The sequence below is a fragment of the Ammodytes marinus genome, assembly GCF_949987685.1.
Source record: "Ammodytes marinus genome assembly, chromosome: 11".
NCBI classification, from domain to species: domain Eukaryota; kingdom Metazoa; phylum Chordata; class Actinopteri; order Uranoscopiformes; family Ammodytidae; genus Ammodytes; species Ammodytes marinus.
The window spans coordinates 29524673-29552512 of NC_137215.1; the positions used below are offsets into that span (position 1 = coordinate 29524673).

The window sequence follows — 27840 nt, forward strand, 5'->3', positions numbered from 1 at the left end:
AGATACATTTTAAATATCATACCTGCTTTGACACACACATCAAAGCAGGTATGATATCAGCATGCTCACACCTGTGTGTGAGCATGCTGATAGCATTTAGCTGCCTGGCTGACTCCAGCATGCTTGGAGACTGCTGCTCTTGTTTTAAAGCATCTCTCCCAGGTCCTCCAATTATTATAACCTTAATGTAACCAGGACAAACCCATTGAGACCAAAATCTATTTTTCAAGGGATTGATGAAAACAACAGAGACATTTGGATAAGTTAAGTTGAGCTTTAATAGGTTTGATTTGTACATTTGTAACAGTAACATGTGCAACAAAACCATACAGTCAACCCCAAGGTGGCCAACTCAAATGATAGTTTTCTTGGTATACATAGATGCAATATTTCACAATCTACACTTTAAAGTACATGAAGATTACAGTACAATTTTCTAAACTGAGACGCAGTCTCAAATTAAGCCACTAGATTACATCTTGTGTTTTTCTGCCCAGTGTCATTATAATGCATTTTGGAAGTTTTTTTTGTTTCCCATAAGGGTGGTTCAGTTCATCCTAACAAGAGTGCAGCCACAATATGGGCTCACAGCTAACCCAGCCCCACAAGGCCAGAGAGCAGTGTGTACAGGAGAGAGGACTGCAAACCACACACAACTTAACTAGGTCCCTTACACCGACTCATTCTCAACTTCCATTTCAAAATAAAACATATCGCTAAACAAGTAAAACCAAAAGGATCTGTATGACACCAGATAGGAAGTGAGAACATGTGTAATGTGTGTGAACAGACCCTTTGAATGTCATGTACATAATGCAGAATACACCATTTCCACCTTCTACAGCCTTTTGAGGACAAAACTAATAGCTTTCTGCATTTCCACCAATTTGCTACAATAACAGAAAAATGTGCCTTTGCTGAAGGCTATGAGTTGCAGCTGAAAGCGCTGCAGAAACAGCTAGGAAGTTGATCTTACGTCAGGGTTAGAATAGGAAAAAGAAGTTTGATGGAAAAATAATCAAGATGAGATTGCTCAGTTTGTCTATAATGTGTTGATGAAGACAGATATAACTAAAAGGGACTTTAGGTCAATCAGTTTACACATTAACTCTCCCCTCCTTCCCACCACAGTATTTCCAATACTGAACACCATGATATGTGGAAAAAGCAAGGAGGTGGACATGGAGTTCACTTATTTTGTCTGACTCAACTAAAAACTGTAAGGATAAAATGAAGCATGACTGTGCAGCTGTATGGTCTATTGCTCTAAGATGAACTACTTTCAGCATGGAGGAAAGAAAAAGCTGCCATGCTTTTTTTTTTTAATTGGAAGAAAAATCAAGTCATGTATGTCAGTGCCTGTGTGGAAAGTAGAAAATCCATTCAGAAAAATACTAACAGTGCATTGTACTACGCTGCACATCATTCTAGTGAATAGGCCGAAATGTGTATAAACACTGGTATGCCATTTGGAGAGCAGTTCTATGTTTGTCTGCCCCTCCTTAGCACGGCACATAGGGAAAACTAAGGTAAAGAGAAGCAGGTGCTTTCAGGGGCTAAAACCACAGCTAAAAATGCTCTGCTCCCTCTGCAAACCTTTGAAAGAAATGATTGTGTTCACCCATCAGAGCTGTGGGTCCCATCCTCACCCACTGCTGCCTTTCTAAGGAGCAGAGAGGACCATGATATCTGCCAGTGGTTTGCTGAGGCCCAGTGGTACATAAAACCCTTTGACAAATAACATGCGACGCCCTCTGCCTGGCAACAGCTGACACTAGCTAAACCTGCCTTTATCTTTCCTTTTTAATGGTGATTCAAACTGATCACTTTGACCTGAACTGACCTGAGCAGCAATTCTGGATACACCAATTACTTCTTAGATCATTTTTTTTTATTGCACTTAGCCAAAGTTAGGAAGAAGCATTTGTGAATGCGATGAATGCTTGTGGATTAAGACTTCCTACCCATGTGAAAATGGAAAGAAGATCACTGATTCCCAATAACAAGCGACTTCAATTAGTCGAGGTTATTTTAGAAGTTGACGACGTATCTTTACTGTGCGTATCTCTTTAGATATCTCTTGGTAACAGGGACTGCATTAATCACACGTACGATGTGACTTCTGTTAACCAAATTCATCGACCATCTGATTTTTCAGTTAAAAATAAAAAGCTGTGAAGCCATTTTAAATGTGACCCTGTTAGCTACAAATGGTGGACCATCTGCCCATATTCTGATTGAGTTAAGTGGCACCAGAGTCGTTACACAGAAAGTGACAATCATTGTTGACCATGTTATGTTGTGCAAAGTCCTGCTATTGTTCTTTTCTTTTCTTTTTTTCAGCTTTGGACATCAGCGACTCATTTAACACTGGTGTGTGTTCGGGTGACAATAAGGATGAAGGTATGATCAGACTTCAAAACCAAAAAAATAAAAAATAAAATCTGCTAAGTGACACACACACAAGAGTCTTATTTCTTGCTGCGTAGCCGTTTGGACTGTCGTGGGAGGTCTGCACTCTTTCTGGTGCGCTTGAGGGACATCCCTCCCTCTCCCTGTGGCTCTCCTCTGGCTAGAGAAGAGGCTGCCCCCACGCTGCCACTGCCCAACACAGTAGCAGAGGGACTGGCCACAGCAGCAGCAGCAGCACTGCTGGATGTGGAGGGCCTGGCAGCAGCACTACTGTCCATCAGTTCCCTCAGCTTGTGCTCCAGCTCGGCCAGCCGTGCGTTCTGCTCCCCGATCACGTGGCTCTGCTCCAGAAGCTTCTGCTCCTGGTCCTGGAGCTGCTTCTGCTGCTCCAGCTGCTTGACCCTGATCTCCTGCATCTCTCTCCTCAGCACCGTCATGGAGGCTCCATTCACCTTCACCTGCTGCTGCACCTTGCTCATCTCGGAGCGTGATGGAGTGTTCTTAGCCAGCAGGGACATGGTGGTGAGGGAGGTGGAGGGACCTGCTACTGAGGGGCACAGGGGGGACAGGGTCAGGGGGGCTGGCTGCATGGTTATACTGACACACATATCACAACAACCTAAAATTGATCTGTTAAGGGGTAGGACTAGATAAGTTTTTTACTTCCTCCTACCCCCTTTCGAGCATGTCTGTTTTTCTTTTTTTTTTTTTTTATTCTATTTCTTTGTTTTGCTTTTGTTTGTTTGTTATTTATTCATCTATTTTTTTATTGCATGTTCGAAATAAAGACAATCAATCAATCAATCAACATGAGATTAAGGAGGGGGGAGGGGAAGAAAAGTGCAGGACAGGACCTTTTATTCTGGCTTATTAAAGAGTGTTAGAAGCGCTCTTTGTTTGGAAGAGGTGACCCACTGGGTATTTATTTTCTATTTGGAGCCACCTATCTCAATGAACCGACAGAAAAACACAGGATTTCTTAGGTCGGGTTCACACTGACCCTGGAATCCCACTGGCTGTGCGTGCGTTGTCCTATGGTTTTACTCCGTGCGCCCACGTCCCTCAACACTCACCGGCTGAGTTTTCAAAGTGGACACGGCCAGCGCCACCGGACAGCTGGAGTCACGACACCGAGGAATTCCCGCGGTAATTTAAGGGACAAGCGATTTATAATATGATCTGTTTGTGGTATTTACACAACAACAAATGCACGGAAGGTTATTGTTCCCATCCGAACGAGTAAAAGAACAGTGGATATGCTTGTATGTGTCTCTGTTTTGGGATTGATACCTGCAGTGAACACCGAGTGTCTTAGATAATTAACCGGAAGTTTTATTGTTTTGTCGGCGTTTGTGTTCCTGTCTATCTCGATGTGTTCTGTGCTAAATTGATGCGGTTGAGCTCCAGCAAAAATAGAAGCAGTGCGTATTTCACCGGACAGCTGGAGCAGCAGCGGAGCAGTGACGGTGCAGCAGAGCTAGTGGACGCTCACACACTGACTAAAGTAAAAACCTCTCAGCTCCAATTCCTTGGCGGAGCGGACCGCAAAGGCAGCGGGTGGAATTCAGCCTTGATGCCTCCTTTCCACATAGCAGAACAGCTCGGCATGGCACGAGCCGAACATGCATTTCCATTAGCCCCTTTCACTCATGAACTGAAATGATTTGTTATGATGTAAGCCCATTCCCCACTGCTGACTTAGTACTAGGGGGCTACCTGGGTAAAGTCTGGGTGGAATAACCCGCACATTTGTGTTCACACATACAGCTCACCTGGGTAAACTCCAGATGATTTTAGTCACGGTGCATGTGTGAAAGGGGCTAGTATGTTGAATCTCTCATGAGACTTCTAGTGGTATTGCAGCTAACTCAATTTTCCGATTAATATCGATTCTCTCTCGAACGATTCTGAATCGATTCAGAAAAGTTGATAATCGATTATTTTTTAATTTTTTAGATATAATTTATTTTTTGTTGTAAATAATAATACTTCCTGTGCCATTGCGCATGCACACCACACATGTGCGAGTTGTTTCCAAAGTGGCTTCAAAAGGGCTGAGAGCAGCAAACCCATGACCTGCACCGGCTTTATCTCTGTTTACGTTTTTGTATGAGAGCTGAATTCCAAGCCATACTTTTTGTACAATGTGTTGAAATGACAGAAAATAATAGAATAGAAATCCTATAGAAACATGATTTACGAGATTAGAAATAAAATAAAACTGAATCGGTTTAGTTTTTACATACTTCCATATTGTGTTGAAAGCTGTATTGATTATTGCACTGGTCATAGAAAGTCATATTTGTGACAAGAAAAGCTTTTTCTCTAATACAATATTAGAGAAGGTAATTCATCTGTCGATTGTCTTCAATGATCATTACAAACGTAGGAAGTGATTAGCAAACTCTGACCAGCAAACTCAGATGTGCATATAAATATATTTTTGAAATTCACACATGGGTATGTACATAAAAAATGTTTTGCATTGAGATGCATTGAAAATCGATTTTGAATCGAATCGTTGACCTCTGAATCGGAATCGAATCGAATCGTGAGGTGCCAAGAGATTCCCACCCCTAGTTGCACTAGGGTAAAAGTTTGTATTTTCCCCTCAGTTCTTTTGTATAATGTGAAAAATAAGCATGCTACATCCAACTATATGAACACTCTCCTAGAGAAGCTTTAACCATCCATGTTCCACAATATTTTGCCTCATTCATATCACTCATGTTTAAACTGTTATTGGAAACAAAGGCACTGTCATTCTTACAATGAGTAGATATTGTCTTATTAAGAGCAGAAGTATTTGGGTGACGTAGGATTCATTTTTTAACTTGTGATTCAGCATAACCAAGAGTGCATTACCTGGAGCAGAGCCTATGAGGCGTCCAGACAGGTCAGCCCCCGGCAGCTTCTTCTTCAGGATGGGGACGATCTTCTCATCGAAGTATTCCATGGCCATGGAAGAGATGTCCCTCAGCTCCTGCAGGACCTCGTGAGCTCTCTGGGGGGCGCGGGTGGAGTTCACGTAGCGCAGCACGCGGTAGATCTCATCTATCACCTGACAACACACAGCAGCTCATAGTCAGGACGAGCACAAAGAACAAGCCTGGAAACGGCGACATCACTGCTCCTCTGAACACATGCCTCACGCGCCCCACACACATCCTGCGTCTACCTCTGGAGCGCGTCGCGTTACCTTACTGCTGCCTCTCTCGGACTTTTCTCGGACACACATGCAACGTCTCAGCAGCTGCTGCTGCAGCGCTGCTTCTAAAAGCCCTATCTTTCTACATAGAGTTTTCATAGATAATTCCCATTAAAAATGAAGTTATTTCATGTCATCTATGATGCATATGATTTATATTGAGTCTGGACAGTAATCCGTGCGCCCCATTGCCATTTTTTTTCTTTTTTTTTGCCATATTTTCGCTTGTTGGAAGTTTTATTTTGAAGGGGACACACCAGGAAATGGTGAAACTACAGCGAAAGCTGCCAGTATGAAGTCAATATGACTCTCAGCAGAGTTTTTCAAAAATCACTTTACTGATTTATACGGGAGAGAGAGAGGGGGGTGTGGTCGGGGAAGAAGAAGGCCGTAGACACAGATAGAGCAACGGAAAACTGTTGCGCTCATCATGATCTTTTTTATTTCTTCACTATATTGGATCTCTATATGTGTCATTTATCCAAAAATGAAATGCCAGAACTAATTGAAAATTAGGTTTTAAATCCCTCGGATTTTGATTGCACAATTAAATCGTGAAATAAAGGGATTATTCGCATATACGACTGAGGGATGTTTTATTTTGAAATAAACACACCGGGTAAACGTGTAACTAGAGTGAATGCTGCTGGTATGACTGTCAGTAGAGTATTTCTCTATCAGTTAAAGCACAGAGACGCGAGAGAGACGCGCTGCTCTCAGAAAAAAATAGGCGAGCCTCCTGAGGTGAAGGGGAGCGTCGCTGCAGACGTGCCTCCGACGCGCATCAGCAGTGCGTCTGAGGTTGGATGTGTGCTCGCTCTACGTTGATTTCACAGTCTGTGACCAAAAGTCAGACGCAGACGCGAGGTAGACGCGCAGTAGAGGTAGGATGTGTGTGGGGCGCGTCATACAGTTGCAGTGAGATAACCCCACTGCAGTTAGAAGATAACTTATCTCTGATAGGTTTATTAAAGCTCTGATAACAAAGTGTAGATATGTAAGGTGTCTCCTCTGCACCATCACTGTGATCAGCAGAGACCATAGGTGAAGACGGACTGTTTTCATGCCCCAAAATGCTCCGGGGAGGGATATCTACTACAAAGCTTCACCGCAAAACTAGTAGTACTACATCAGCCCAATTTAGTTCACATTTTTTGGGACGCTTTAACCACTACACCACGAGTGGCCCCAATTTAGGTCATTTCTTTAATTATATTTTCAATAATATGGTCTGCATGAAGTTATGGATTTTATTTTTTTTTGTAAATTAGACAGGACTTTATTGACAACCCCCAAGTCAGTCTGGTCTAATATGGAGAAAATCCAGACTTTTTTTCAGTAAAAAATATATCAAATGGCACCATATCAAGACACCAAACGTATTGATGCGAGTGTGCTTGCTGTAGTGAGGCGTACTGTTGCGGCTGAGCTCACCTTTCCAGGGATGAAGCAGCACAGGTTAGAGTCCACGTATTTCATGAAGGTCATGTTGAGCAGAGAGAGGCGCGTCTCCACGGCAGCCAGGATGTCTGCGTGACGGGCCAAAGAATGGTTCCTCCTCTCTGACTCTCTCCTACAGCCAAACACACCGGTCAACACAGGTTTCAACTTGGGACTTTTTAGTATTCAAAATGATGTTTCCCTAGCATTCATACTTTTGATTGTGAAAACAGTCTGGATTGTTGAAAGATAGTGAAGCACTCAGGTAATAGCTAGGAATGTAACCTGATATTAAAAATCTAATTCTAATAAATCTAGAGCTGCAACGATTAATCGACGAATCAATTATTAATCGATTATTAAAATAATCGCCAACTATTTTGATAATCGATTAATCGTTTTGAGTAATTTTTTAATAAAACATTTCCAAATTCTCTGATTTCAGCTTCTCAAATGTGAATATTTCTGGTTTCTTTAATTCTATTATGACAGGAAACTGAAATATCTGTGTGTGTTGGACATAACAATACATTTGAGGACGTCAACATGGGCTTTGGAAAACTGATCAACATTTTTAACCATTTTCTGACATTTTACAGACCAAAACACTAATCGATTAATCGAGAAAATAATCGACAGATTAATAATCGATTATCAAAATAATCGTTAGCTGCAGCCCTAAATAAATCCATCAAGAACAATGGAATCAACTATAGATGTTTCCGTAGAGCCTCAATAACAATGAGTTCAATTCTCACGGCTACTTTTGTCATTTTAGTGGAGTAAAAAAAAAACTCAGGGGTAAAGAGCTGTGGTGAGTTTCAAACCTGTTCTTGAGTTTTGCACACTTTGTGATTCAAGATTCAAGACAACATTTACAGCAGAAATTATTGGCAATGAAATCCTTAAGTCCCAGGCTCCTCTCAACAATGTCATATAGAAGAAACACACAAGTGAAGAGAGCAACACCTGAGACACAGATAAACACAACAGTAGTGCAGGGACACAGTGCAGATAGAAGAGTAGAGATGAGGTGCATCATATAAATATAAAGACACTTTAGAATGCAAAATGAATTTAGATTAAATGTACTCAAGTAAAAAATAAGAAAATAAAGCAATAGCAAAGTTATTGAGAAGTGTGTGAGCGATGGGCCCATGATATTGCATGGCATGTGGCTAAACATAGTGTTAGTGTGCTGTGGTACTGACCTAGGCAGCTGGGCCTTGACCTGCCTCTGACACAGACTGTGGTAACGCTCCACCTTCAGAAAGCCCTGGTTGAGAACACGCTGGCAGATCGTGTCCATGCGCTTACACACCTGGAGAAGACACACAGGAGAAAACACATGCTCTATTGTGAGGAGCGTTTACCTCCAGTCTTTTGGTATCCTCAGTAAATAGGGCTGGGTGTCGTTCGGAAATTTCCAATAGAGACAAACATTATATTTACACCGATACCGGTTCCTGAACTATACTATTTTTTTTGTCTACAGCAATTTAATTTAACAAGATGAATACATTACAGTAAGAAAAATAAAAAAAATGCAACAAGCATTCTCCAGAATCGCCCACTCCACCTATAATATATTGATGAATACAACTTTAAAGTAGCTGAAATGGAACCGCCTGCCTTCAGATCAGGCGGCAGAGCAGTGGCTCAGGAGATCGGCCGATCTCCTGAGCCACTGCAGCTCCAACTAAATACACCAGCAAAAAGGAACGAAATAGAAACAATACAATGAACAAGTGCAAATAGTTTTCAGGTCCACATGAAAAGATGACAGTCAGTAGGGGAGAACGGGGTTATATGTCACACGGGTTGGTTGTCACATTCGTGATCTCGCCACCAGAAGGCGCTGTCTCTGAAATGTTAGTATGGAAATGTCCAGAATTGGGATCAGAGGTCACCTACAAAGTCCTCTTTGGGGTAAAACAGCTGAATTTCAGGTGAGAGGACGTTTTGTGTTTTTCATGTCAAATTTAAATTATTTAGCTCCTCAGTATTTTTCTTCCAGGCTTTTACACAATGGGTTTATAACAAAATACTTGTTGTTACCCTTAAAAAGTGTGAAGAGAAAGCCATAGTTTAGATTGCTGTTAGCAAGCTAATTAGTTGTTTGATGGTTGTAAGCCTTGATGCTAGCAAGAAATTCCAGTTGGGGTTGGTCGTCACATGTTATCCAAAGGCTGCAGCCCGGAAAGGAACCCAAAAACGAAAGCAAATATCAAGCTGTATTCTCACCGATACCCCAGAGAAGGGGAGAATAAAGCAGGAAAAGGCAGCTAGCATGCAAAAGAAAAAAGGGCAACAAAATCAAAACAACCCAGTGCATCCCAAACTAGACCAGTTGCCAAGGCTACTGCACCCCAGTGCACTCCACCCCAGCGGGGGAAGAAGAAACAGAAGAGAAGAGGAGTCTTCATCAGATGAAGAGGATAGTTTGTGTTTGGTTTGTATGGAAACATTCTCCAACAGCCGTTCAGGGGAGGTAAGGGAGAAGTGTTGTATCTGCAACCAGAGGGCACACAATCTCTGCTTAGTTGGAGTGAGCAGACTCTACATTTTCCATCACTCAGATAGTGAATGTGTGTAGTAGTTGAGTAGGCTATTATTGTTAGACCTATTTGTTTTGTTCTTTATGTTGCCACATAGGCTGCTCTTTATATGAGTTTCCTGTTTTTCTTCCTTGCTCATTTTGTGTTACGAGGCATTAAGTTATGTAGGCCTTTTTGTCAACTCGACAATGCAATTAAACTTTCAAACTGAGTTCTACCTTCTTTTTTAGATTTTTCCCATCATTGTGACAAACAACCCCATAGTGTGTGACAACCATCCCCATGATGGGCTTGGTTGTCACAATGTGTCAGGGTGTCCTTGATGGTTAATTACTTCTTTCGTACAATAAGTAGGAAAATGAGAGGGGTACACATTTCAAGCCAACACCTTAAGCTTCAATTTAATGTAGGAATGACTATTGAAAGATGTTTTGGTGATGAGCAATTCACACTAGAGTAAAAGGTGTGCCTACCAACCCCGTTCTCCCCTATGTAAAGGTGCGACCACACTACACGTGTTACCCGCGTAAGCTTTACGCGCGTAACGCAGCTAAAATGTTGCATGATCATTTTGTGTCAAAAATGGTTATACGCGCGTAACGTGCCTAGTCTCCCTCCCGATATTGTTTTTCCCCTAATCAACCATGGCTGCGATCAGACCCGACACAACAGCGTGCATGTCCGCACAAAAACAACAACAACACGGCCAACAACTGTGCCAAAAGACAAACTGAACAGCACAAATAGCCTAGCATTAAAACAGCATTGCATACTCACGGCAGCTACATAACAAACACAGTTACAGCAGCATCGTGCACGGCGGCACAACATAAAGGCAAATAGCCAACATTACCCTACCTGGCTGTGACAGGGGGCCGTGGCTGGCGTAGACTGGTGCTTCGCTGTACTTGTCGTGAAAGTTCCCCGGACATAGATGTCATGTTTGGGTTCATAATATGAGGCGCTCACAACCGGGTGAGTTAACTAATGCTATACGGCGCTAACTTGGTTTATCGGCTAAAGCACAGCCGCACATATTCACTGAATTAACCAGGAAGTCCATTCTCCTGGTTTACTTTCCCCAAGTCTTCTATTCCCGAGCGGCTGTCATACAGCAGCACCGCAATACATTTTCCTCCTCGGTGTCTCTCAGCCTCTGTGTACACTGTTCTCCGACCGTGCCAATGTATGTGACGTCGGGTCAAGCCCAACGCTGATTGGCCAACGCGGCTAATCGCCACGCGTAGGAGCGTAGAAAGTTACAATTTTTGAACTCTGCGCGTAGGTGCGTATATACGCGGCTAACATGTTGCTTTAGCGCATGTAATGCATCTACGCGCCATCTACGCACGTAAACCAATGGTTCCCTATGGAAAAATTGACGATTTTATACGCGTCTGTACACGTGTAACGCGTGTTCGCACCTTAAGGCTCACTAATGCAGACTGTGTAACCCATGTTGGAACCTAATGCTCATGCAATATTGTTTATTTCGTTGTGTCACAAATCACACTCTTTATGACACAAACTATTGATGTAGCTTGCAGATAAGTTACTGTTAATTCCAGCTGAACATTTCCTACAGCTACGCTTCACATTAAAAGCATTTAACTTGAGAAATGCGAGTTGACTTTTATTTTGAAGCGCACACACAGGAAGGCAGTGCTTGCTAGCCCCACTGCACTTCCGTCACTGGTACCATGTCTTCCATGTGGGATTACTCCTCAGTGATAGAACAGAAAAGAAAGCCTGTCATTTCCAATAGCTACTTGTTACCCTGCGCTCACACCAAAAGCTTCATGAACGTTAGTGGCAGCCCCCAGTCGTTCATTTTAACTTTCATTTTCACTACGAAGGGCGACTGGAGCCTCGTCTGCAGCAGTGCCATAGCAACAACCGGCACACAGGCGTACAGTGTGAGTTCACAAAGTCTGAAATAAGCCGTGGAGGAAGGACTCCCAAAACATTTACATTGCGGGCTATTTGCACTGAATTGGAAATTATGATATTTTAGAGAAAGAAAAAAAAATACACTAAATTACAAGGTGTAGAGAACAGAACGCTATTGCAGACTAAAATACTAAGGTTGTAAGTAGGCCTACAGTATTAAGTTAGACGGTCAGATAACCATTTTCTACTTTGTTGCATGCTTGAAAATTTGAGTTTGAATAAAAGGAAAAATAATCCAAAAGCTGTAAATACTTTTTATTTGTCCAGTATATAATTCAAAGTGTAATAAGAGAAAGGCCTTATTTCAATGTGTCATTTAAATTACATTTTTATTACGTTAATTTACAGAAAATATGCTATATCGTGAAATGTATCGTTATCGGGATATGAAATGACCTATATATATGGATATGAGATTTTGGTCATATCGCCTCAGTTCAATATCCAGTATAACTTCAAAACTATTCCCTCCAGTGAACAGAGTATTTCCCACAGTTCACACGGGGTGTGTGTGCATACCTCAACCCATTCACCTACCGTGTTTGTCCGGATCAGGACAGACTATTTTGAGTGTAATTCAGTGAACATCAGATGATAAAGAGATCAGAGATAGAATATTTTCTGTTGCAGGGGAAACTATTTTTAACAAACAGAGTAGCGGCTGATACCAGCTGCATTTCTCACACCGTCTCTACCTCTCAGTCAAGCATTTCTGCAAACGTCTCACAGACCTATATGCACAGGACCCAAGGAGCCACCCTCTGAAGTGGAAGTGAAGTAGCTATGAGTGGGGGGGGGGGGGGGTATTACCTGTCCATGCATGCCAACACACTGTAATACACTGCTGCTTTAAAGTCCACGGGACCTTCTCAAATCCTCCCAACTACACATTTAACATGAACTAACTGATGGAAGCACGAGCCAGTGTGCAGACGGATGTCCACCAGCTCAGTTCAGACAGGGACTGTAGTAGACTGTTGTCCTCTCCGAGACCACGTCCACCTCCCTGTGTGCGGTGTGTCTCTGATGAGGCGTTAGCTAACAGCACAATGAGCAGTGCGGCCCAAGGCAGCACACACACATCACACACCGGCCTTTTTACACTCCCCCTCACCACCATTATGTTCAAGAAGATTTCACAAAGTATCCAAAGACATGCAGTGCATATGGCTAGCATTAGCTTGTTGTTGTTCTCCTTACCGAGCGCAGCAGGCTGATTTCATCGTAGGACAGGAAATGGAGAATGGTCTCAATGGCCACGATGGGCAGGCCCAGCAGCGGGTTGTTCTGGTGCGGCTGGTCCGGAGGAGGGCTGCCCTGTCTCGGTGACACCGCGTCCGAGTCCAAGGACCCAACACATCCATCAACTCTGTCTACGACAGCCGCCATCTTGCTTTGCTAAGGAGGAGACGGAAGTGACGTTTAAGGGTAAGGCTGGCGTGCCCATGGGCGTGCCCTCTTGCTTTCCCTTGATCTCAAAACAAATCTCATAAACACGTTCTTTCAATCGATGGAAAAAGTGCCCTGAGAGTTGTTGATTACTTAAATCATACTGATTAAAGCCACCCCGATTATATTGTATTTAGGCTAAATGTAGGCTACTTCCATTTATTTTATATTCTTATTTTTTGACAAGTTGGTTGTGATTATTATTTCTCAAGTATGCTGCTTAGAATAATTTGTGAAAAACAAAGTGATATAAAAACGTTGTTTTGTCTAACCTGTGCTTCTGGGACTTGTGGTTGATACTCCTGCATGCTCCCTTTGCCAAACAAAGGGGAATGTTGGGTATTGAGCTGCTGCTCAAAGCAGACGACAGGGCTGTGACTGGAAGTGTGAGGTATAGGCTACAGGCAGACCACGCAGGGTGAGAGTACAGCAGTGTTCCTGCTCTGCTGGACAACACATCCATCCTAACTCTGATTCCATCAGGTGTGTCCATCCACCACAGATCATTACGTCATCTGAAAGCATTCCACTGGGGGCTCTACACTGGGATAACAACACACATTAAAAACCATGAATCATTTTCATTCCTCCTCACAGTTATGTGCCACTTTGTGTTGGTCTATCACATAAAATCCCAATAAAATACATTTACGTGTGTGGAAAAGTTCAAGGGGTATGACTACTTTCAAGCCACTGTATTTAAACTGTATTTGCCTAAGGATAATATCAGGGAAACCAGAAATCTTAATGCCATCACAGTTTTCAGCTCAGACTCCTGCCTGACCAGGTTCAGTTGTAAAGGTTTTGGTTTAGAACTGGTTAGTGTGCTTATATTTGCTGTAGAAATTAAGCTAAACTGCAGCCAGGGGTACTACGGTAGTGGAGGCGGCTACCTTCATCTTTTGGGACTAAAGACACAGCAGTGTTAGCCTGTTTAAGACAGTGGAGAATTTACAGAACATGATCCTCACAGTGCTGTTTGCTTTGTTCAGGTGAGAGTGGCTTCACTAGAGCAGGTAGATTATGGCGTCTTCTACTACGATCTCTGGCTGATGTGGGTCCAGAGAGGAGCTCACTTGAGGGACAGTATCAGTGGCCTTCATTTGATAATACTGTAGGTGTGTGAGGTGGGAAACGTTAAATGTTGTGTCACCTAAGAGATACGTGGCTCAGGTGAAATGCTTTGATATCAAAAGCAAAACTATGAAATGAATGAGGCACAGGGCCCACCTGATCTGTCAGTCCTTTATCAACTGGAATCATTTGACAAACGGCCATCAGTGGCATTTTGCCAACACATGAGGGAGGTAGTGATGAAATCCAACAAGGACTGTCACCCAAAGGTCATTTATTGCGTAATTCTAAGATTATATTTTTCTTTATTGCTTACAATCAAATCAATACTCTTACATTTTATTTGACAGCTTTTATAGAACCTATGAAGCTGAAATTGCATACATTTCATGGTTATTCAATACATTATTAAATTAACAGTTAAAAACTATTCTATATGCCTTTTTTAAATGCATGTGGTTTTAATGTGATATATATTTAGTTAAAAAGTGTGTATTTACAAGACAGTCAAACATGTATAATTTGTGCATATGCATGGTCTGAGGAAGTTCTAAATTTGTTCACAGAATAAGAAGAAATTCAGGTACGGAGATATGGATAAATCCTGGATTTGCGCATGAAACGTTCGTACGGACTGTTACTGTGTCCAGGACTTTCATGTTGTGAGAGGTTAGAACAAGCAGTCTTTAGTGATTTCCTCTTTTAGCCAACATTTAAACCGATATATCGGTAATAAACTGATATGTTAAACTAATATTAATGTTGGCTGAGGTGATATACCAATGTTGGGCTTAAATACAGTAATGCAAGTAGGGGAGAATGGGGTAATTTGTCACATGGGTTGGATGTCACATTCGTTATATCTCGCCACCAGAGCGCGCTAGCTCTGAAATGTTGATATAAAAAAGGTCCAGAATTGGGATCAGAGGTCACATACATAGACTTCCTTGGTGGAAGACAGCTGCATTTCAGGTGAGAGGATGTTTTGTGTTTTTCATGTCAAATTCAAAATATTTTGCTTCTCAGTATTTTTCTTCTAGGCTTTTACACAATGGGTTTATAACAAAACACTTGTTACCCTCAGAAAGTGTGAAGGGTAAACTATAGTTTAGATTGTGGTTAGCAAGCTAATTAGTTGTCAGATGGTTGTTGGCCTTGATGCTAGCAAGAAATTCAAGTTGGGGTTGGTCGTCAAATTTTTTGGGGGGTTGGTTGTCACATGTTATCTCAAGGCTGCAGCCAGAAAAGGAACCCAATAACGAAATAAATTGTCAAGCTGTATCCTCACTGACACCCCAGAGAAGGAAAGAATAGAGCAGGAAAAGGCAGCTAGCAAGCAAAAGAAAAAAGGGCAACAAAATCAAAACAACCCAGTGCATCCCAAACTAGACCAGCTGCCAAGGCTACAGAACGTTATGTAGGCCTATTTGTCAACTTGACAATGCAATTAAACATTCAAATTTGGTTCTGCCTCCTTGCCTTCTTTTTAAGATTTTTCCCATTAAGATAACATTGTGACAAACAACCCCATAGTGTGTGACAACTGACCCCTTGATGGGGTTGGTTGTCACAATGTGTCAGAGTATCTTTGATGGTAAATTACTTCTTCATTACAATAAGTTGGAAAAAAAGAGAGACACACATTTCTAGCCAACACCTTAAGCTTCAATTTAATGTAGGAATGGCTATTGACAGATGTTTTGGTGATGAGCAATTCTCACTAGAGTAAAAAGTGTGCCTACTTACCCCGTTCTCCCCTATAATACTCACTGTAGGTGCAAAGTGTGTTTGTATCTGACAGGATGTTGGCAGCACAAAGACAAGCAGCCATGTAGAAATAGCTTGTAATGTGTTTTATTTAGGGAAGACTGCGCTCATAACTCAAGAATGGCATACAAAATACTAGTATATACATACTTACAAGTAAGTCTACCAACCATGATAAAATCAGCATTCTGAAGATTCAGTATAGGTTTTCTCAATACGGCCAAGTTTTAACAGAGCAAATTTCACTGGGAAAACAGTATCAACAATGCAAGTACTGATAAGGCTGGGGCCCGTTTCATTGCCAGAAGCTGTGTTATGAATGGGGATTCCCCAGTTCATTGATAAACCTCTGACACTTAGCCATCAGGAGTTTGATGGCTTCTGTGACCAGGACATCTGGAGGTAGGATGCCAGTCGACTCCACAGTAACTGTGTGAGAGAAGAGACACATCAGCTGATATACAGTAGAACTAACTACTCACATCATTAGTATTCTTCAATACTCTGAAGCCAAAATCTCAACTTCTAAAGCACTTACATCCACTTAACTTAACATACACACATAATTAGGTAAATATTGCATACATTGTAACATTTCTGAGCTAAAAAAATAAATAAAAAAAAGATTGTTTTAAGCAAGTAATCCACAAAGCTTCATGATGATATCTATAAGTCAGAATGTTACCCTGTTCACCTGCAGTGTCTCGCCTTCATTTATCAACATTTCAAACTGTTCCTCACTAGACGAGCCCTCAACTGATTACAGAGTATTGTCTCTAAAGCAGTTTGCGTTTACATGAAGAGAAAGGTATGTGTGAAACGTACAGATGAAATGGTCTCTCACTCTCCCCAGCTTCACCACATTCTTCAGGTCGTCGTGTCGGAGCACTTCCCTGCTGCACGTGTCCAGACGACTGTTCACGACCTTGGCAGCCTTGGTCCCTGTGTGGACAAACAGTGAGACGAGCTCAGGAACTCACTGTACAATGGACAGTTTATTTAACTCCTCCGTCATCCTAACAACACTCAGCAGAAATCTGTCACATAAATGAAGAAACTGGTTAGAATTCATGATTATAACTAAGGTTACCCCATTATACATTTTGTTTTAAACGCGATAGTATAGTCACTCTGACGTTGTGGCAGACCCAGGATCTGCACTGTGCATGATAGCGGTGCTCCGCGTCGTCACTCTAACCTTATGTCTGACCCAGGACCAGCACTGGATATGAAAGCAGTGGGCAGCTTCATGCAGCCAAACATAGCAGCCCGCTATGTTTTCACCTGCTAACAGCCGCGTCCGTGACTCTGGCGGCAGTTGCTGTCGGAAGCAACAGGAGAAACATTGTCTGCTCTGTTCAGAGCACCAGAGGACTAAAATGTCTGCAGTTTTCAGACGTGTGACGATTAATAAGAGACACACGGCATATTTCGAATGGTAGAATTCATAGTGATTAATCCAAAGCTACCCTGTGATTTATCTGATTAAAAACCTTGAAAACAAGATTGAAAATCAATCTAGCATTTTCCAATCTTTCCAGACTGTGTTGGAGCCCTGTATTTAGAGGGTTTCATCCTGTTTGACTCTCTCTCACCTTTGACATCTTCCAGGTCGATCACCCCTCGTGAGAAACAGCGTTTTAAGCGCTCTGCTTTCTCTCCCTCCACAGGCTCCAGCAGCACGATCTCAGGCAGCAGGCGGTAGCTGGCTGTGGCCACGGGAGAGAACTTAGCATGGTCCTTACCTGGGAAAGAACACAAGGGGCTATGATAGCAGGAAATACTCACTACAAAGATATCAGGGTGCCCCAACCAAGATCAAGAATCAACTCTATACTTTTTTTCGTAAACAGAGGCCAGAAAAAATGATTTTCACACCTATTACAAAATGTAACATACAAAGCCCTTTTCCCCTTCCATATGAGTATCCTTTGCACTGAGCTGGCGATCTTTCATTCCCACTGCAGTATGCACTTTAAACAAGAGCGAATAGACCTTTTTTTAAATGGAGCTTTGCTTTACACATGTGCTCTTACTGTTTTATTGAACTGTTTGTGTGATTTTATGCGAGTCTTATGATGTATTTAAGTAGATTGAGCCTCAAACCTAAGGCAATATTCTGTCACTATGTGAGAGACAATAAAGTTCTTTGAAGTGAATTGACTTGGACAGACTCTGAGGAGCTCTCACCGACTCCTTTGACACAATACATGACGATGTCCAGCTCCTGTCCTGGTCTGAGCTGGGCGATCAGGATGTCATCATGAACCGGACCGATGGCCAGCTCCGCAAACACATCCGCCTGGTTCCCGATGGGGACCCACTTTATGTCCCTGGAATACACTGGGACAAACACAACCAGTCATCATCTAACTAGGGCCGGGCCCATTTGACCTTACATCAAAAAACAATTACCGTGCGTTCCAAATCACATACTTTTTCTTTTTACTACACTACATACTAAAGTACAGAATAGTTTTAGGGCCACGGGAGAGAAAAAAAAATCAGATGAGGAAGATTTCTTTTTCATTATGCCGAGAAATGTCAAGAATAAAGACGTATACTCCAAAATGCTATTGGAGTAAGTGTATTTTCAGCATACTAAAATTAACTTGCAATTGGGACATCCTAAATCTTTTCTGGCATACTAAATAGTAGGGAAGTATGGGGATTGGAAACCAGGGTTAGTTTGTTTTTTTGCCGTCAAAGTTCACTGACAAGGTTTGTACTGTAGATATGCTCAACTATTACATCTTGGATATTTTATCCAATGAAATAGTAAATATCTTATCTCTTTGATTAAAAAATAAATGAAGGAAATGCACTGATGAACTACGCTTATTCATTGAATATTTCCAACTGAAATCAAAGCATCGCTTGAAATGAAAATGTCACATTTCAGTTTTGAAGTAAATATTAAAGCCACTACGAGTAACATGGCACGTTGGCGTCCCCTTTGGACAAAAGCGGTAGTATTTTTACGACGCCCGCTGTCGCAAAGCGCGTGCCAGGCGCGTGAGTGTGAACTGAGAAGGGAGCAATATAGTGCATGTCCGTGTGTTGAAAGTGTGAGGACTCTTTTCGGCTCCGTGAGAGTGGTTTTGACACTGCATCAACTAATGCCAGTCACTGCCACACACACCTGATTGCAATGAGTTGAGCAGTGTCACCTAACTACTCTCTCTCACGGAGCTGAAAGATTACGTGTCCGACCGTGTCCGACTCCTCACAGAAAGCGAATGAACGATAGACGGCAGTTAGTATGGATCACGATGAGGTAATGTGTTTATGTTGTTGTAAATAATTACTATTTCAGATAATGGTTATCTGATGATGGTGAAGCAAAGCAAACTTTGTGTTAGTACCAACCGCTCATTCATTTAGGAGTAAACACTGCAGTCTAGTTTTGCTCTCGTGAAATTGTATACACGTTGCTTAGCAACGCCCTCGTCCCCCGTAGCCTATATCACTCTCCCTTTTAGCTTTTCTTCATTGCATTTTCTTTTTTTTTCTTTGATGGTTCAGCCCTGTTATCAGTCATTATGACGACAAATAACTGTATCAAACAAGGCTCCCGCTCCCCTTCCCTCACCTGGAGGGATAGGCTTCTCAATTCACGTTGCAGCGCCACACTGAAATCTGCGACCAATACGGATATGTGACCATAGAGCTTGCACGAGCGAACCGAAAATCGGACTGGGTGTGCGACCAGACCAAAAGGAGTAATAAAAACTATTTAAAAACGTCTTTCTTTGCACTGATGGTCTCGTTTGCTGTTAAAGGTAATTTATGATTATCAGAGGAAACATGAGGCTGTTTAAAAGATATTTAAATGTTACTCGTAGCCGCTTTAAGTTCTCTAAAACAGTAGATATGGATCTCTTACAAATCAAATCATTTTAAAATATTGCTATTTGAAAAAGGTAGAAAATAACTTGAATATCTAGTAAACACATATTTTGATATTATCCATTATAATGGACATGTGCCAGTTTAAGGGTCTGATGAATGTTGGTTTCCATTCATGCTCGCTGAATTGCCCAGCCCTACGTCTAACTCATAGATAGTATATAAAACGTCTAACCCAGCCATATTCACAGTCTCTTTCCTTAAGTGATTCTAATTGAACAAGCATGTGTTAGTGTGTACTCCATTGCTAACTAAGCCTACCCATGTGGTTGAGATAGAGCTCTCGTGGGTCTGCAGAGTCCTTGCTGGCTCTGGGGTTCCTGCTGCATTTGATCTTGAGCTGCAGTTGAATTGTATCGATCTCTGAACCTTCTTCCTCCTCTGCTGCGGGTGCTTCACCTGAAAGACAGCTTTTAGCTTCAGTGCCCCTGACTCCTGGAACAGCTTACAGCAACACATTAAAATGAATACCATGATATCCTTAAACCAAATCTAAACATACCACCTTAAATCTACCTGTAACTGTTTTAGTTAGGCCATATTGTACTCTACACCTCTGTCTAAAATGTTTCTCTTTACCAGCTTGTTGTGTATTTGATGTATTTGCATTGTATATTGTGTATGTATTGTTGGTCACCCCTCAATTATATCTCGAGTATAAATAAAGGTTAAATAAATACAAATAAATAAATAAAGCCAAACCCTGGTCGAGGTTCTCCCTACAAACGCATGGTGCACCCAGCCACTGCCTAGGCCTAGACATACAACAACAGAGCATGAAATTAAGATTATATTGGACTATTTAAATGTGTCCCCTGTGATGAAATGAACGATGCCCACAAACATGGCATATTTTGGTTTGGAGTATTCAGTGTAAGCATCATACAACTTAATAAAGGAATACTTCACCCATAGGGAACCGGCGTTCTATCATTATAAAATCGCTATTATAATATAATGAATGAGGTTTTTCTTCCCTCAGTCTTCCCTTGGCCCAGCTGTGTTTATAATCCTAACCCTACATTTTCCCCATGTGTGATGTCACACATTTGAAAATGTGGGGTTAGACAGTGAGACCATAAAACACTCTTTCTGCCTTTTCTCAGGCTAGGATGAACCGATTTATAAAATGTTTGCACATTTATACTACATAGGATCTCAGAGTTCAAAACACCTTCAGTGAAGTAGGTCTTTAAGTGAGGCTATGATATAAACAGAAACTGAATATACACTGATGTGAAAGGCCTGTACTTCTGAACAATTTGGAATTTTTTTTTTTGACAATCTTGTCATTTTAAATGTTGGGCTGAGATGGAAGAAGATCCCAAAGTTACATCCATGTTCCAAATACACTAACAGTTATTTATGATTGTTTTGAATGTGGTGCTCCCTTTCTGACAATCACAACCAGAAGACTCCCCCTGAACATTAGCTCCTATATTAAAGTTTGCTCTGATAGGACTATCTCTGGTAAACAGCTTTCATGTTCTAGACGGACTAGAAAAGCACTCTGACTTTTACGGCATCTTCCTTTTTTCTGGAAGGGTTATTAATGTCTGATGGGAAATATGAAAAATTATTTGACCAGTGTCCACTTGTTGTCATTTTGTGATTTATTTTTGTATGATGTTTTGAGCAGTTAGATGGAGCTGTTTTGCCAGAGCTGAAAGTCGCTTTCAGTTTTTTTCCTGACTACATTCACTAAGGTCACCAGTTGCAGATTGTACCAGCTGTAGCCGATTCAAACTTATTCTGTACGTAACTTGACTAAAAGCCAAACTGAAACATGACTGCTGTCTGATTTGTAAAAGAAGACATCACTGTGTGTTTCTGCAAAAAAAAAAATGGATGAGTCATAAACTAGGGTTGGGCAGTAATGCTGTACACCAGGATATTTATAAATAGCTAAGGTATTCCTTTAACTACCATCATGAAAATAATGTGCTGTGTAATGCGCGGTGCATGTTTATAATAAATGCCTTCAGACTGTGTGTGTGTCTGTGTCCAGTAGCAGCACCAATTTGAAGATCCTATAAAAGTGATGACAGAACTCCTGTGAATGATGGAGCCCTAATGTGTCGAATAAAGAGACAGTCTAAAGAGGACAAAGCTAGTTTGACGAAGCTCTCATACTCGCTATGCATCACGTGACAGCCTCTTCTCAGAAGGGATTATCAGATTTAAAAAAAGATGGCCAACATCAACCAGTTGGTCCCTCAACAAAAACGACACTGCAAAAAATGACATGCAGTGGTTTGGTTGGTTGCATTGTGTTACATTGTGATGTGTTCAAGCGCTGTTCAGTAAAAATGAGTATTTGGTGAAGGTAACTTCATGGTGAATAGTTCAATGTAATCTCGTAAAATGTAGCGTTAGGCCAGAAACTAAAAACCAATAAGCTACAGTTGAAGTAGAAATAGGTTTTACTCGACAGTAATACCGTGGACCAGGGGAGAATTTGTGGGAAGGTTTAAAGGGATCAAACATTGGATCAAATCAATACTGGAATAATGATGTCTACTGTGGTGTGTGTGAGCTGTCCAGCTTCGTCTTACCAGTGACTGTGTTCCTGTACTCAAACAGGCGTGGGTCTGCTTTGATGGGGATAAGGCCTAACCTGTGGGCCAGCACTTCATCCTGGACGATGGATGTGTTGTTATAGATAAAGACCTTCTCTATAGCCATGGTGGGCACCTGCAAGCAAAGACCCACGACACACACCCCGAACAATATTAACATTGCTATGAAATGAAGAATGTCAAGACTCCTTCCTCTTAGAGTGTCATACGCACGTCTCTTATGAAACAAACTGGTCAGGAGAAGGCAAACAGCGTTTTAAAAGGAATACTTCACCCATACGGAACCCGCGTTCTATCATTATAAAATCGCTAATATAATATAATGAATGAGGTTTTTCTTCCCTTGGCCCAGCTGTCCTGTTAATCCTAACCCTACATTTTTACTAGTGTGATGTCACACATGGTAAAATGTAGGGCACTCGTTCTGCTTTTTCCTTAGGCTAGGATGATGAACCGATTTCTAAAATGTTTGCACATTTATACCACATAGGATCTCAGAGTTCAATACACCTTCATATTTCTACCCGGGAAGTAGGTCTTTAAGTGACCTGAAGTAGTGGTATGGATATGAGACACTACAGACACACTGATAACACAGGAGTGAATGGGAAGCCCACCTCTGCTAGTAGGATCCTCCTGAATGCGTTGGCTATGGAGGCATCTATCCCCACCATGTCAAACTCCATACTGTTTTCATCCAGTTGCACTATATCAATCCTGAAGCTCTACACACGCACGCACACACACACACACGCACACACACACACACACACACACACACGCACACGAAAAACATTTTTTTTTTCCAAGCACTGGTCAATTTTAAGATTTTTGTTTTTTATCTTCCAATAAATGTATTCTTTTATACTTCAAAATGTACATTTAGGTGTGTATTTGACTAAACCTTGTGTGTTTGCGTTTGTGTATTTCTCCTATACAACCATCCTTAAGCCATTATGTCAACATTAGTTTTTGTCCAATACTCTGAACCTGAAATGTCAACTTCTAAAGCACTTACATCAAGTAAACTTTCCATAATCATTCTTAGCACTATTCTGAAGGTCATTACAGAAGGATTTGTTCATATGTTGTTCATTGGTTAGCGTATATTTTGGTTATTTTATATTCATTTTAAAATACAGAAAATTTAAATTGGAATACAATATTTTCATCAGGGTCAAAAGGGACAGCCTAAATTTAAAAGCGGGTTGATTTTCAATTTGTATTCTGAAAAACTAAAAAATTTGAATCACTAGAAAACAGAAACGAAAAAATGCAACAAGAAGTAGTCGTTTACAAAGTTAGAGCGCTTATGATGACTGTGTTTGGGAGAGGGGGAAAAAAGTGTGGTTTTAGTTGATGTGTGTGTGTGTGTGTGTGTGTGTGTGTGTGTGTGTGTGTGTGTGTGTGTGTGTGTGTGTGTGTGTGTGTGTGTGTGTGTGTGTGTGTGTGTGTGTGTGTGTGTGTGTAATGAGATGGCAGAGAAAGAGGCTTCAGCTAAAATGATTTAATTCAAGAGGCTTCACATTTTTCTTTATAAACTTTGCATAAGTGCATCGTAAATGAAGGGATGTGTAGGAGAGAAAGAAGGATGCACGCAAAAAGAAATACAACTTAAAATGCTACTGACACTACTGCTGAGTGCTGACTCAATCTTTTTCCAGTTAAAATGATAACGCAAAAACGTAATTTCCTTAAACATGCAACATTATATTTTTTTGTATTTCTACTTAGCACATAATGGGTTGCCACAGCAACATTAAATCAATAAGTAAATACTATCAGTATTTCATTTCAACATGCTTTATTCACTCTGTCAGCATAGGATATGAACTCTGATCAAAGTCTATATAGCATTAGCATACATAGTATATAAGGAGCATTAGTGATACCAACTCATAAAGAAAAATGTTAAAGAGCACCCATTATGCTTTTTCAACTTTTATGACCTATAAACGTTGTTATAATGATTTATAGTCATGTTTAACGAGTTTAACGTTTAATGAGAAATTAAGAGCAGAAAAATAGTATAATAGGAGATCTTTAAGCCTCTGGAATTAAATCATTTTAGCTGAAGCCTCTCTGTCATCTCATAACACACCTTAATGTATTTTCAATTAATATATTATTATTTCATCCAGACCCATTAAACTAGAACCGCATGTTTTTCCTGCTCTCCCAATAGTCCTCATGAGCGCCCTTACTTTGTAAACTTATATGAATATGAAAAAACATTTTAAACGTTTAGTTTGTCCTTTTTTTGACCATGACAAAGAAAAACACTTTAAATTTAAATAGTCCTTTCAGGGACAGCATACATACATACATACATACATACATACATACATACATACATACATACATACATACATACATACATACATACATACATACATACATACATACATACAGTGAAACAGATGGTTTACAGACAAAAACATACTTAGGTCTAAAATGAATGAAATGTACCTTTTTAAACTTCTCCAAATCCCATGTGTCATCATAGCCGGGGTAGTTTCCAGGATAATCTGTTGTATGGACCTAGAAGCAACAAATAATCAAGCAAACAATAGGTTTTATTATTATTATTATTATTATTATTTATTAAGGCTACTGTAATGTATTTCAGGCAGGTTTACAGGTGGAGTCAGTGATTCTGGAGAACACTGGTTGTCAAAATCACTTTCTTTTTTTCAAATGAGTGAATATCTCCTCACAAACTGCTACCTGTCCGTGTGCGCTAAACAAGAATCCAGTATTAATGAACAGCCCAGGCTCTGTAAACGTGTATGTAAACAAAGGTGCACATCTACACTATATTGCCCAAAGTATTGGCTCACCTGCCTTGACTTGCATATGAACTTAAGTGACATCCCATAGGGTTTCATTATGACATCGGTCAACCCTTTGCAGCTATAACAGCTTCCACTCTTCTGGGAAGGCTTTCCACAAGGTTTAGGAGTGTGTTTATGGGAATTTTCAACCATTCTTCAAGAAGCGCATTTGTGAGGTCACACACTGATGTTGGACGAGAAGGTCTGGACCTCAGTCTCCACTCTGATTCCTCCCAGAGGTGTCCTATCTATCAGGTTGAGGTCAGGACTTTGTGCAGGCGTGGGTTTGGAGCAGAGGCTGCCAGGAGAACGGTACTTGTCTGAGTTTGGTGGAGGGGGGATTATGGGATGGGGTTGTGTTTCAGGAGCTGGGCTTGGTAGTTCCAGGGATAAGAACAATCCACCAGTGCACAAAGCAAGGTCCATAAAGAAGGGTGAGAGTTTGCTGTGGATGAACTTGACTGGCCTGCACTGAGTCCTGACCTCAACACCACAGTACTACTACTGACAGACAGCCAGGTAGTGGATTGTAAAGGTGAGAACACACCGGGCGCGTTGGGTGTGGTGGGCGCGTTGAAAAATCCTATTTTTGCATAGGGAACCATTGGTTGGGGCGCGAGGATCCGTTGGCCGCGGCAAAGCGTTGCTTTGGGCACTTTGGGCGCGTTGCCAAAGCGTCACCGCGCCGGCAAAGCGTCAAAAAGCGTCACCGCGCCGGCAAAGCTTCAAAAAAAAGATGAAAATATTGAACTTTCAACGCTCCGGCGCGTGACGTTTAGCCGCGTTGGCCAATCAGCGGTGAGCTTGACCCTACGTCACTGGCAGAGAGCCGGAGGACAGAAAAATCTGAGACAAAATGGAGGCGCAAATAATCACCGCTGTGTGTGCGAGACCGTGACAACACAGAGGCAAACACCGAGTAGGAAATGTATTTACGGCTGGCTGCCTGGTGCTGTATGAAGCAGCTCGGGGTTACAAGACGTGGGGAAAGTGAACCAGGAGCAAATAATCACCGCTGTGTGTGCGAGACTGTATAAACACCGTGGAGTTAATGCGGCTGGCTGGTGATATGAAGCCGCTCGGGTGGGGAAAGTGAGCCAGGAGAATGGGCTTCCTGGTTAATTCAGTGAATATGTGTGGCTGTGCTTAAGCCGATAAACCAAGTTAGCACCGGTCGGATAGCGTTAGCTAACTCACCCGGCTGTGTGCGGCCACCACCTCCATATAATGAACCCAAACATAACGGCTAAATCCGGGGAACTTTCACAACGAGTACAGCGAAGCACCGGTGTTCATGCCTGCCCTATAGGCTATCTACGCCAGCCACGGTCCCGTCACAGCCAGGTAATGTAGGCTACTTGCCTTTATTTTCTACTGCCCTGTGCACAATGCTGCTGTAAATGTGTTTGGTATGGTGCTGCCTTGCTGTTTGTGTTCATTTCCGAGTGGCGTGAATCTGCAATGCTGTTTTAAGGCTATTTGTTCCGTTCACTTGCTGTTTATTTGTTTTTTGGCACAATTGTTGGCCGTGTAGGTATTGTTTTTGTGTGGACATGAACGCTGTTGTGTCGGGTCGGATCTGATCGCAGCCATGGTTGATTAGGGGAATAAATATATCGGGGGAGACTAGCTGCGTAGCTCCGTTCCTCGGACTCCCACAAAAGATAGAGCGCAGCGATGGGGATTATCTCAGCCATGGTTGATCAGCAATAGAAAAAGCGGGGGGAAATAAGTTTCGTGCGGGCTCATCTACGTAGGCCATGACGTAGGCGCGTTGCTTTTGGGCGCGTTGGACCATTTTTTGACACAAAATGACCACGCGCCAGATCGGGCGCGTTGGTCGCTTTGGCCCAAAGCGCCAACGCGCCCGGTGTGTTCTCAGCTTTAGGAGATGTTCACTGATTTTAACAACACGCGTTCTCCAGAATCACTGACTCTACCTTTAACTATCATGCAGTGGGCTATGATATGCTGCTTTCCTGTACCTCTGTATTCTTGTGGCATCATAGTGTTGTCTGTTTGATATCATTTTTTTTGGGCTTAACTACTGAAGGTATGGTGCACACAGTCACACAGTCATGTGTTTTTGATGGCAGAACATCGTGTTAACACATTCAGACTTCGGGCTCATTTCTCTCACTTTAGATTCATTCATTAAACCCTATCAAAAGATACACGGTCCCTCATGTCACACACATGCAGCGCGCGCAGCTACTGGAGCTGACGAGCTGTCAGTCACGTTCAGACGCAGACCGTTGTAGCGAGCAGGCGATGCCGTCATTAAAACCAGAGATAAAAACAAACTTACATTCTTTATGTCAAATTCCCCAAGTATTATTCGATTACGAATTTCTTCCACGTTCTCCATGGAAGCCGCCATTTTGCTATTTACTCTTCTTCTTCTTTTCGGTTATTGGCGGGTTGCAACCATAACTTTTTTGGTGCATACCGCCACCAACTGTACCGGAGTGTAACAACCGCATTTATATCTTCTGGTTTACCAAGGGAAAAGTATATCAATAAATAAATAAATAAATTGCCAGATAATTAGATAGATGTATAGAAAAAAAAAGTGTGTGTGTGTGTGGGAGGGGGGGGGGGGGGGGGTAGGCTATATAAATACTAAATTCTTTTAAATAATCTTGTGTCTTTTAAATATG

At 41.7% G+C, this 27840-nt stretch overlaps 2 protein-coding genes across 4 annotated transcripts; both read right to left on the minus strand.

Moving 5' to 3' along the window:
* Positions 1-279: 279 nt before the first annotated feature.
* fbxo28 (F-box protein 28) lies at positions 280-13306 on the minus strand. Of its 2 annotated transcripts, none has more exons than XM_080036544.1 (6): positions 13290-13306; positions 12769-12966; positions 8272-8381; positions 7055-7193; positions 5278-5473; positions 280-2956 (listed from the first exon to the last, which is right to left on the minus strand). In XM_080036544.1, the coding sequence occupies exons 2-6, from the start codon at positions 12955-12957 to the stop codon at positions 2472-2474; spliced, it is 1119 nt and encodes a 372-aa protein (XP_079892670.1). In that variant the 5' UTR covers positions 12958-12966; positions 13290-13306; the 3' UTR covers positions 280-2471. The 2 variants fall into 2 exon arrangements, with proteins under 2 accessions (XP_079892670.1, XP_079892669.1); XM_080036543.1 differs by having other exon boundaries at positions 280-2959.
* A 2561-nt stretch (positions 13307-15867) lies between these two features.
* polr1c (RNA polymerase I and III subunit C) lies at positions 15868-27577 on the minus strand. Of its 2 annotated transcripts, XM_080036933.1 has the most exons (9): positions 27489-27577; positions 24816-24887; positions 22964-23071; positions 22323-22461; positions 20029-20166; positions 18049-18201; positions 17454-17603; positions 16684-16800; positions 15868-16287 (listed from the first exon to the last, which is right to left on the minus strand). In XM_080036933.1, exons 1-9 carry the CDS (start codon positions 27558-27560, stop codon positions 16172-16174), a joined length of 1065 nt encoding a protein of 354 aa, XP_079893059.1. In that variant the 5' UTR covers positions 27561-27577; the 3' UTR covers positions 15868-16171. The 2 variants fall into 2 exon arrangements, with proteins under 2 accessions (XP_079893059.1, XP_079893060.1); XM_080036934.1 differs by lacking the exon at positions 22964-23071.
* Positions 27578-27840: the final 263 nt, after the last annotated feature.